General features: G+C 47.8%; 5 protein-coding genes across 5 annotated transcripts; 3 read left to right on the top strand and 2 right to left on the bottom strand.

The window, feature by feature from the left end:
* The first annotated feature begins 171 nt into the window (after positions 1-171).
* B0J16DRAFT_331487 (uncharacterized protein) lies at positions 172-2,180 on the top strand. The gene is made up of 2 exons (XM_046126597.1): positions 172-1,845; positions 1,896-2,180. Exon 1 carries the CDS (start codon positions 609-611, stop codon positions 1,830-1,832), a length of 1,224 nt encoding a protein of 407 aa, XP_045990664.1. The 5' UTR covers positions 172-608; the 3' UTR covers positions 1,833-1,845; positions 1,896-2,180.
* A 252-nt stretch (positions 2,181-2,432) lies between these two features.
* On the bottom strand, positions 2,433-3,388 carry B0J16DRAFT_410449 (uncharacterized protein; the record flags this gene model as incomplete). The annotated part of the gene is made up of 1 exon (XM_046133150.1): positions 2,433-3,388. Exon 1 carries the CDS (start codon positions 3,243-3,245, stop codon positions 2,433-2,435), a length of 813 nt encoding a protein of 270 aa, XP_045990663.1. The 5' UTR covers positions 3,246-3,388.
* A 1,654-nt stretch (positions 3,389-5,042) lies between these two features.
* On the top strand, positions 5,043-6,334 carry B0J16DRAFT_353345 (uncharacterized protein; the record flags this gene model as incomplete). The annotated part of the gene is made up of 5 exons (XM_046129306.1): positions 5,043-5,208; positions 5,257-5,487; positions 5,539-5,606; positions 5,764-5,822; positions 5,935-6,334. 5 exons carry the CDS (start codon positions 5,043-5,045, stop codon positions 6,332-6,334), a joined length of 924 nt encoding a protein of 307 aa, XP_045990662.1.
* An 897-nt stretch (positions 6,335-7,231) lies between these two features.
* On the bottom strand, positions 7,232-9,440 carry B0J16DRAFT_315312 (uncharacterized protein; the record flags this gene model as incomplete). The annotated part of the gene is made up of 3 exons (XM_046125238.1): positions 7,232-8,469; positions 8,531-8,649; positions 8,710-9,440. 3 exons carry the CDS (start codon positions 9,438-9,440, stop codon positions 7,232-7,234), a joined length of 2,088 nt encoding a protein of 695 aa, XP_045990661.1.
* A 637-nt stretch (positions 9,441-10,077) lies between these two features.
* Positions 10,078-11,042, top strand: B0J16DRAFT_258751 (extracellular metalloprotease; the record flags this gene model as incomplete). Its single annotated transcript, XM_046123195.1, has 3 exons — positions 10,078-10,327; positions 10,385-10,850; positions 10,907-11,042. The coding sequence occupies 3 exons, from the start codon at positions 10,078-10,080 to the stop codon at positions 11,040-11,042; spliced, it is 852 nt and encodes a 283-aa protein (XP_045990660.1).
* Between the last annotated feature and the right edge of the window lie 444 nt (positions 11,043-11,486).

Raw genomic sequence — 11,486 nt, 5'->3', positions numbered from 1 at the left:
TCTTATCTCCCAGCTTTATGTGAGTTTAATGAATATGCCCAATGCGGCATAGTCTGAGTTCATTTCCGGGAGATCCATCTTGAGCTTTGATTCGTTGGGAGACTAGGCAGTCAGCAACAAGTGGAGTGAGCGCAGCAGAAAACACTAGTACTACTATGGCTAGCCTCATGCCTCATTAGTCATCGCGTAATCAGTTTCATCACGTACCATGCCCAACTCCACCCAACCTCATCAATTTCTCCTCCTACATCCTCACGATGTCGCCGTCCGCAAGCACCACAATAAACCACAACAAACGCCCGCCCTCATCAACCGCTTCCCGAAGAAGAAGCCCGTACATCGCTGCTGCACCGTCATAAAATTCCGGCCTATACCCACCGAACGAGCGCGCGCGCCTCCTTCCGTGGAATAACCGGGGTGCAGAAGGGACACGCGCTCCGACTCGCAGTCTATCTGGAGTCTGGGCATGACCTCGCAGTTTATCTGGAGGTCACGGGTCGCCTGTCAGCGAAACTGGTTTTTCTTCTAGGGTTGCAGTGGGAAAGGGATTTGGATTATCGGATAGGTACGTGTACGTGTCCTGGTATACTAAATTAATTGGTAGCGCGATGGCGTCGGTTCAATTAGATGCGGTAAAGGCGGTGCTTGCGTGGCAGCGTAACGGTACGCTACGGCATCTCGCTGAGCCTGATCCTAAAAGCTCTTCGATTCGATTTACGTTACACCTCAATACGAACTCGGCGCTCTTCGAAATACAGATTCCCATTAGTTATAAGCAACACACCAAGACTTCAGCCATTTACATTCACATAAATCCTCAATCTATTACCTCTCTCACACATTCCGTCGAACAAGATCTCCCTGATCCCGTCAAACCTGTCCATGGCTCTGCGATATGTCTCAACTTTGACCTCAACGACGCGATCACTGTCCTCATTCCAAGTTTCATAAGCGAGCCAGTTACGGCAGCCCGACTACGTTCGGGAGTCATTCTTGACTCGCTCTATGGGTTGGTAGAGGCAACCTCTCTACATGTTTATATCCCAGACGACGCGTTGTCTCAGGATCAGCTGGAGTCTCTCAGCTCCGCCAACATACAGGAGCTCAGTCCATGCTCTGGTCCCGATTATGACATATCTCGATGGTTCTCCGGTCGCGGTGCAAAGGTCACAACCCTTGCGAAGCCTCCACCACCTTCCTACAATAAAGCTACGGTCGGCCAAACGGATGCACCATTGTATAACGAATCATCAACCTTCGATCCGCCTACCCCCTCCCATAAACGCAAACGAAGCCAAGACTCGACTGGCAAACGAGGCCGGGACCTAGTCCCTAGTAACGCCACAATCTGGGACAAGCTGCTAGAACTCGAAGCTACGGTCCATAATCGTACACGACCCAATACCCCTGACGACCAGTCACGGCATGTCCAAGAGCTGCAAGCCGAGGTCGCCAAGCTCCAGACACAGCTTGTGCTATGCGAGAAGAAGGCTTTGGATCGGGAAACCGAGATCGCTAACCTGCAAGCACAGCTCACGCAATGTGAAAAGAAGGTCGTGGACGGAGAAGCCGAGGTGGCCAAGCTGCAAACACAACTCACACAATGCGAGAAGAGGGTTATAGACCTAGACACCGAAGTCGCAGGACTACGATACACCCAAGACAATGCCGACAACGAAGCAAGTGTGATAATAGGCGAGATAGAGGATACCCTCCGGGAGCACGAAGAGAAGATAGACTTTGTTACAAGAGGGAAGGATGATGATGAGTTTGTGGATGTTCTTAAGGAGGAGATACTCAGTGAACTCATAACGAGAATATCGCGTGGCTAAAGATACTGTCACGGTATGTTGTTGGTCTTGATGTCTGGATACCTTGCTGATTTGATGAACTAGATTCCTAGTACATATTTTCCTAGTACATAATACCCTTGAAACGACGCATATGATACGACTGCACGATCAATGTCGCATGAAGGACCTCAATCGTCCCACGAGCTTTCCCACGATCTTTCGATCGTCGCTCGCAACCTATAGTAGAGCTGCCAGCATAGCGCATGCAACCATCAAGGAAACATACTGGCTTCCTGAACAAACCTGCCACTGTATGTCATTTGTTCCATATAACTGCTATATCAATACTGACTGCTTCTGCCAGTACGGAGCCTTGTATCTGGGTAATCTACGAGAGTGTCGGAGGACTCGAGTTTGACCCCGATCAATATCAGTGATACATAATATAATGTATATGCATGGATATTGTTATTTGCCAACTACCGTTGCCGTTTACCCGTATCATTATGACTCTTCCCGTCTTGTGTATGATCGTTGGATAAGAAGTAATCTGGAATGTACTGACTATTACTACCAAAGTCTAATCCCATCGCACCAGACCTCTAGCAATCCTCCCTGTATTATAGAGACAGAACCAAGTCAGTCCGAATAACAATAGTCGTAGTCACAATCATCGATGATGTCGCTGCAGCTAGTCGGTCCATCGTCGTTATCCCAATAGCCGCCCGTGTAAGAATACTCCCCCCTCTGAAATATCAGGTCTCCGTCTGGTAGATTCTGAAAATTGCACCGCCCCGGCATCGCTTTCTCAACAATCTGAGTTGCGTCTGTCATTTTATTGGTATCCCCGACCACTTTGGCGTCATTGAGAATAGCTTGGTTTATGTACTCCAAAGTAGTTGTCAGCCATGGTCTCCACTCTTCTTTCTCGTCATTCATACCGTCCCTGCCCACTCGGTATTGATGTGCAGGTTCTGGCTCCTCGATGACTATTCCCAGGATCGATAGGTTATCGAAAAGACTGTCCCAGACTTTCGGGTCCATATAAGAGTCGGCGTCATAAAAGAGTCCGTCGGGGTACAGCACTAGAATCACCTTGCGGAAGTGCTCCCTTGTCTTGAGGCTGAACAGGGTTGCCAGATGGGCTTCGCCGGCATATTTATCCACCGTAAGAGTAATGCTCCTGTATAGGATGGGCTTGATTTCATCCGTGATCTGGCGACACACGAGAAGTAGTCCAGGAAATACACTTCGACGACCTGAAAACATCCCGGTTCTGTCCAGCATTGATGGTCCAGACAAACTTCCGTCGTTAGTCTCCACAAGGTCTGATTCGATAACGTCTTCAGAAGCGTCCTCAAGAACAGGAATATCTTCAGTGCCATTGGTGTCTTGATTGTATTGAAGCCCGTCACCGTCTCCACCGACGACACAAATATCGTAATTCATCATAAGACGAAAATTGGGCGGAATGCATGCTCATAAATTTGCTGACGAACCTCTCTCGGTATCCCAAGGAGCAGGCTGCAATTTGATGGGGTGAACTGGGGCATGGTTACAGTTATAGACTGGAGGATCTGTAAGGACAATTGTTGTTATAGCAAAGGTGGTTGTAATGTAGGTAAAAGGAAGAAAAGCAGATCAGAAGTAAGTTAGCAAGGCTTTTATAGCTTAGCTAAAACCTCATACTAAAGTAAGAGAAAGGAGGGCTTATGCAATTATTGGGGTTAAACCCCCCAAAAGTGTAACTGTGTTAAGGGAAACCTCAGCCGATATTACCCCCAGTGAGGGCGATTTGGTCGGCCTCCCGCATGTAGTGACGTGTAGGTCAATGCCAGTAATTGGTCAGCGCAAACGCCACTCACTCGTATGAGCTGTCTACTGTGTGGCATTTAAGAGGGGAAGACATAAAACGAAAGTGGTAGGCTGTAATTGCAATTGTAGCAGATTGGCTCCTAGTCGTTCGCGCAACGTGGCGGCTTTTGACCTTAAGAGACTCAAGAGGCGTCGGAGTTAATGTGGTGTACGCTGCGATCATACAGTATGATTTTAAAACATACAATCTAGGGCCAACCACTTAAAATAATAAGAAATTGATATGATGGCCTGCAATAGAATATAATCCTACAGTTTAAACATGTAGAAGAAATAAAGCCTCAAGCTGTAGATGGTTAAATGTCACTGAATAGAAGTAAAGACCATCCTTACTAGAATAAAGGTAAGATATATTACCTGGCGGTAAAGTAGTAGGGTGTAGTCTCTCCCTGTTCAACAGCTACCCCCTCCTTTGACAGGTATAGTATACCATTGTCTGCTCTATCAAATGTAACTTAACCTCTGTTATATAAATATGACAGCAGTATCAATGCCTTACCGGAAACATAGTATGGCCTGAACGTCATTATGAGCTCGAAAACCTCATGAACAGATTGACCAGGAACATTTATCTCGAAACTGTGACTCTGTCAAGCCTCTCCATTTCTACTGGCCAGTTTACGACAGTGAAAGTACATACATGTGTGATGTGGGTAAGATGTAGTGCGGTCCCAGGAGCCAGTAATCATAAACAAGTGTTCTCGGAGCAGTTCCGCAATCGCGAGGTACGTATTGGCTCTGTTTCCCGTTTGCCTCCTTCTGTTGAGAAACCAGCAGGGGAGACAAAGGCTGCGTAACATAAATGTCACTGCCAAGAGATAGGTACGTAGTACTCGGTAGAGTTCCAGGTGTAGCATGATGGTAAAGTTACGATAAGATGAACAAATTATCCTACTGGAAAGGCCGCGTTTCTATTTAAGAGGCTATAATAAGCTTTCAAATGGATATAACATAGTGTACAGCTCCTTGTTGCCTCTTCTCTCTCGCCTCTTTCTCTGCTACCCATTCCCCCTGTCCTAGACAGAGTAGCTGATATCTGATGCAAGTGGCTGAAATGAGGCTCATTCGTCATTATCACCATGTCGAGCCCTGTGCAATGATGCTCATGTCTTAAGCAGCGAGTGATCCTATTGGAATCCTGCAAGAGTTGATCAAGTCATGCGATCATACTCGAGGACGGGCAGGGGGTTATGCTGTCCTCTCTGCTTATATCAAGAATTCGGTTTCGAGACACATACGTCACCTTCCAGCCGTCCAGCAGGACCCAGGACAGCTTTCTGCTCAAGGTTTCTATCAGGATATAAATCCGACGCCTGTCCCCTTCATTTAATCTAGCTACAATCGTTACCGTAAAGATCATCAACGATTCTTGATATGTCTCTGAATATGGATGTACGAACCAACCTTGGAGACTTTCCTCTTTCGATCAATCTTCCGGGGACTTGGGAAGGTCGTCAGCTTTCCAATGAATCTGAGTACGTCTACCGCCTCAGTGCTCTGGAAATCCAAGAAGTTAAGGACGCTCTTTACCACTTTAAAGGTATAGCGCAAAACGATCACGGACTCGGCAACTATTGATATTTGGTAGCTCTTGGTTTGGATGGAGACTTGATCTGTCGCGAAAACTTCCCACTCCCGGTGTTAGGTCTGAAACTGGACGTTATCCGGCTCGACGTCTACCAAGGAAAAGGGTTTGGATTGATTCGGGGCCTAGATCCAGGAGATCACTCCGCCGTAGATCTTACAATGATCTACCTCGGTATTCAGTCATATATCGCCAATCGCTGCGGCCAACAAGATGAAAAAGGCAATATGCTTGGTTAGTATTGTATTTCACTTAGGAAAATGGGTATCTAATCCGGTAATCTAGTCCATATCGTAGCAGACAACTCCTCTGAACTCGCTAATAAGCATCATCGACACTCCTCATTAGAAATCGTAAGTCCGAAATTGTTCCCACTTAACTAGTTGGCTATTGACAACAAATCTTCAGACCTTTCACAACGAGGAGGCAGGAGATATCATCAGTTGGTTAACAAGAGGCTCCGCTATCTCCGGAGGGCGATGCATTATTGCATCAGGCTACGCTGTTTAGAACATTTTGAATGACAACTCCATACGACTTCTTTCTCAGCCGAGTTGGATGTTTTCAAGGTAAGATCAACTTCCACACTCCTTTCAGGGCGTCCCTCCTTTTTGGAATGGGGCTAACATCTTGAAGCCAGAGTCCATGCCTCAGACCAATCTTCTTCTATCACAAGAAGAGATTCATCGTCAACTTTGGACGCATCCCCCTGATTGGGAGTGCGATTCACCCACGTTCTCCTAATCTTCCACTTGTCTCTACGCAGAAATACCAAGCACTAGACGATATCGAGCATGCTGCCAGGCAACTACAGTTGGAAATCAAGACTCAACCAGGGGATATTCATTTCATCAACAATCTGTTCATATTGCACAGACGTGATTGCTTCAAGGACGGTGATCAAGCTGGTGAGAAACGGCATCTGGTGCGGATGAGACTTCAAGACGATGCTTTGCATTGGGACCTACCCGAAAGTCTAAGGAATGAATGGTCAAGGTCGTTTGATGGAATATCTGCAAAGCTGTGGCATGTTGATCCCATGCCTGGCGGGTACTTTCCGCTTAGGTCGTACCCGAATTAGAGTTGTAGAGCAGGCCTGTAATTGTATCAAGTCACGTTATTCTTTTAGGTCGACAACCTAAGCTAGGTTATAGAAATTGCCGCAATAGCAAGACGAGCTATTTGAATGAATCAAACTAGTTACGAAAGTTGGTGAAAGTAAGGTTCCCAAAAGAAAAAGAAAAAGTTTACCTCACTACTTCTCCACCACCTGCATCCACCCTCCACTAACAAAAACATCACCCCAATTTCCCCGCCCAGTTTTTCAGATCGTCACAAATGCCAGCCCTTGTCAGGGTGTCCGAAGAATCTACCGCTGGAACCATTGGAGACGAAATAATTTACTCATTCTCTGCGATCTTGAACTAAAGCCTAGGCTACTTTATTTTGACAGCCTAAGCCTTAGTGGAGATGCCATCCGAGCAAGCTCAGCATGAGGCAGCAAAAAAACCTGAAGCGCCACTTTACCGTCGACATTCTCGTTCTACGAGCGAGCCACACGCTGTTAAGACCGAGCTCAATACATCCAGAAAAGGGAAGATGAAGCCCAAGAACCAGTTTCAGTCAGCCCCTTCCGATACTTTCATCACGGCAGAGGGGCAGGTCAAACGCAACAAGACTGGTCATCAACTGATGAGTATGGGAGATGTCGAGAGAGAGTGGCGCGACCGCTATAAAAGGATGACCGAGGAAGAGCGTGAAGCTGAATCAAATAAGTATATCAATCCAGAGTTTGGTAAGTACTTGGCTACATCTGCCTATAAACTATCAGTTGCTGATCTATGACTAGTTAAAAGAGCTCAGAAGGGCGTTTCCCCCGCCGTTGCGATGAAGTACCTGATGGATATTTATGGTTCTATTCAAGAAATCACAAATTGATATGATCGCCTATCTGGATTGAATATGCATACTGCCTCTTTCAAGTCTTTGTTCTGAACCCTCCCGCTGCACATTTACCACCCTTGAAAGCCGCCTTTGCAGCCGCTTTCCACACGGCTGCAGGGCTGTCCACCATATCCTGTGTCCAAAACATGCGGCAGTCAGAGTGCTCAGTAGCGAACTGTGCCGGTGGGCCACTCTCCCTGTCCTCCGGCAGGTAGGAATCCAGCATGTTAACTGCCATATACCGAGTGCGACTAGGGATGTAGTTGGTGTACCTGTTCATCTCCTTAAGAATGGCAGAGCTGTTATCCTCCAGCTTATTCTTCACGTAGCCCGCGTATCGCTTGAGATCCGTGTGCCCGTAGACATGAGAGCCTTTGACACCACCGACGCCCTGCATAGGACCATCGCGAGGACGACCGCCAATTGAGATGGTCTTAACGCCAGCATCGTGAATCATGCATTGTGCAAAGATGGTGCACGAAGACGAGCAGTAGCCGTCAAACAACAGCACGATATCATCTGGCCCGCTGAATGGCCGCGTAAAGTTAAGGCGGTCGCCGTAACCAGTTACGTTGAAGCCATAGCCGTAATGGGGGCTACTCGTGTCAGTGATATCGCCCAAGTCCCACACTGTTAGGTTGGTGAATTTGTCGCCGTTGAGAGTATGAGGGGTGTACTTCTGAGCGTACGACTTGAACTTGTGAAGAGTACTGTCCAGGTCATAGCCGTAGTAGAATGGACTGAGGCATAGGAGCATCTTATCCTCGTCGTCATCCTCCTCAGTGGCGATGGGGTCGAAGTTATGACAGACCTCTGACGCACCCTTGGCCATCGCTGTGAACCCAGGCGAAAGGCGACGACGGCCTTGTACGTCCTGTACAATGTCTGGGAAGAGCTGACGGAACATGTCATAGGCATAGAAGATGAAGCCGCCCTCGTTGACTTGTACGTCAACAACGAGCTTCTTCTTGCCAGCGCGCTTGGCTGCGGTGTAAAAGTCCTGCACGGTCTTTTGCGATGATGCAGCTACCATGGACATGCCCGTTAGCACCAAGACAGCGACGTCTTCGTATTCCGATCCTTCCAGGAAGTAGCCCGATGCACTCTTGTCACTGGTGATGGCGACTGGCTTGGGGTAGCCAGGGAGCCTGGACTCATCTGCAGTCAACGCCAGCCTGGCCTCCTGACCCGTCGGCCCAGGTCTCTTGTGGCTCACCACCTCTACGTCAGGTTGCTCGCCATCAGAAAGTGCGTTGGGACAAAGCTTGGCAACTGTGTTGGCAAGTAAGCGGGATGTATAAACCAAGAGAAAGAATGGGAGGGGAGGACGTACAGAACGTTTTGGAATCGACGACACCGGTCCAGTTACCAGTGACCTGGGCGCTGTTCCTCGTTTCCACCTTGGACCCATTCTGGAATGTCAGAGTTGTGGTCTCGCCTGGGTATACAAACCTGTAATCCACAATATTAGAGTGATTGTGTTTTGGTAAAAGGGCTAGGGCTTGGACTTACTGCGGGCGACCACCGCGGTGGAAGTGACCCAGTGTCTGGAAGACTGTTTCCTGGGCTCGAGAGTAGAACATCATGTTGTAGTTGGCATCACGGTCCTGGTTCTCTCCAACCTTGTTGACAAAGTCTTCGATGTAGGTGACTGCATCCTTGCCGTTGATGTGAGTAACCGTGGAGGCACCCTTGGGTGACGACATGACGTCCTGGTAGACCTTGATAACGGGCAGCTTGAGTCCATCCTCACTGATAGATACAAGAGCAGCTTGACGTTCCCAGCGAAACACATCCAGCAAGTCAGGGTAGATATACATGTGTCCATCATGGCCTGGGCCAAACACACGCATGAACAAGTCGTTCTGCCAGTCATACTCGGTTTTATATTTGCCTGACTCGATACCAGAACGAATGGCGGACAGCTCAGCCCACATGTCATAGCCAGGGTAGGTGTAGAACTTGGGAGGGTTCTTCTTCCATGCTTGGTCTGATTGGAACTCGAGGTAAGGGACAAGCTCGTCGATGAACTTCAAAGCCTGCTTCTGCGCGATTGGGACTGAGGTAACGCATTGGTAGGCTAGGGCGGCGTCCACCGTGGGAGCCTCGATGCCGCACTTGATTTGAGCGGCCCAAGACTGACTGACTCGGCCGCAAGGGTTGGAGGCCGCTGGTGATGCGGCGGTAAATGGAGAGACGGCAGCGGCCAGAAGAGCAACGCTGTGGACGTTACGGGTCTTCATTGTGAAAACAAAGGCGAGGTGACCAAGGAAAGAGAGGCTGAAGCTGGCTTGCTCTCTTTTTCTTTTGCGGTGTAAAATACACGACTTTATACTACATAGTTTTTACCCAGCCATAATACGAACTTCCACTGATACAATATGCCGACCGAACAACTCTCCCGTCGCATCTTAGGATAATGCACAATGCAGCCAAGATACCATGTGGAGCAGATGCAACTTCCTCAAGTGGCTAGGCTCTGATCACAACCGGGTATATCATTGGAAGCCCCGTATTAACGTCAGTCATTGGATGTCGCGTATTAAAGTTATATCCATCGGAAGATAAATACTACCACGTGCAAATAGACCTGCCTTTTTCATTTCTGTGTCCTAGCTCTGGTTGGGGGAAATACTCTTGGCTTCGCGGGTCGATCAATGGGACCTTGCAGATCGTAATCTCAGATACCAGATTGGGAAAGTTCGCTGCCAACTCAATGGAAATAGTATCCGATTGCCGACCACAAGATAACAGAAACAAGAAGGACGACAAGATCATGATGAAGAACGTTCACCATGTATATATATCGCGAGTGTTTCGCGGGTTTGGAAAAATTGATCCAGCTCATCAAACAGTTGTTTTTTCATCTCCTTCCTCACAATGCGTCTCGGTATCTCCCTCACCGGGGTCCTGGCTGCAACTGGCAGCGTTGCCCAAAGCCTTCCCAACAGCCGCTGTGGCGCCCCTCCTCCAAATTGGCAACAAATCCAGGCATCCAAGGAGCTCGCCGCCCTAGAGAAATCCTCTGCATCCATAATGGGGATTGGTGACAGCTCCGTGGTGAACATCAACATCTACAACCACATCATTGCTTACAACGAGACCGTTGAAGGCGGCTTCCTTAATGCAAGTCCCTTCTACTTAGCTTGCTCGTGAGACTTTCGCTGACCCATACTGCAGGCTTCAGCTGTGGACGAGCAGATGCTTCTCCTCAACGAAACGTTCCTTGAGTATGGTTTTGCTTTCGACGTCTTGAGCACCGACTGGGTTGTCAACGCAACCTGGGCGGCTCTAGAGGAGTACCAGACACTGATGGACATGAAGGGAGCGCTGCGCAAGGGTACATATGCAGACATTAACCTCTACTATGTACCCATGGAGGGCGGACTACTGGGGATAGCTGCCCCTCCCATGGACAACGTCACAAAGGGCTCCGAAGAGTTCATCTTCGATGGCGTTATCATTGCTAGCGGCAGCCTTCCTGGGGACTCTCTGACAAATTACAACATGGGATGGACCAGCGTTCATGAAATTGGCCATTGGCTTGGTCTCTGGCATACATTCCAGGGTGGTTGTAAGGGAGATGGTGATTTTGTTGATGACACCCCCGCCGAGGCTATCGCTGCCTCAGGTTGCCCTATCGGCCGTAACACGTAAGTTATCCTGATTCTGGTATTGCACTTTTGATGACTAACATGGTTTTTCTCAGTTGCCCAGAACGTCCTGGTGTAGACCCCATTCACAACTTTATGGACTACAGCTTCGATTCCTGTTACACGGAGTTCACCCCTGGCCAGGCTGTTCGTATGAAGAGCAGCTGGCAGAGGTACCGCGCAGGAAGATAATTAAAGGGGGGGTTGATTCTGTACATATAGATAGTCCGCTAGCTTCCTGTGATCGATATTCAGCTTATTTTTCCTCAATTAGTAATGTCCTTAACAGTTTGCATCAGGTCTTTGTAAACCAAGAAAGTATATTGCAACAATAATGCTTATATAGCTTACTGCTCTAATATCTTTATCTCCCTTCCTAGCGATGTTACCAACAAGTCTAATGTAAAAGAAGGTAGTTGAAATTATAAATACTACCCTTACTATCTCTATATATAAGTATATACATTAACTGTTATCTTATAGCATACGTATTACTTAGCATCTGATTACCAGATCTATTATTAGTAAACCTTAGATTATTTAAAGTGTTCTTAATCCATTGTATTAATACAAGGTAATTGCTATTGTATAACGCATATGCCTCAGTGTTACATAAGGCTTGTCCAGCAGCTTCCA

Source organism: Fusarium flagelliforme (assembly GCF_020744385.1).
Source record: "Fusarium flagelliforme strain FIESC 12 MPI-CAGE-AA-0113 chromosome Unknown B0J16scaffold_1, whole genome shotgun sequence".
Classification (NCBI taxonomy): Eukaryota; Fungi; Ascomycota; class Sordariomycetes; order Hypocreales; family Nectriaceae; genus Fusarium; species Fusarium flagelliforme.
This window is presented reverse-complemented; position numbering and strand designations above follow the sequence as displayed.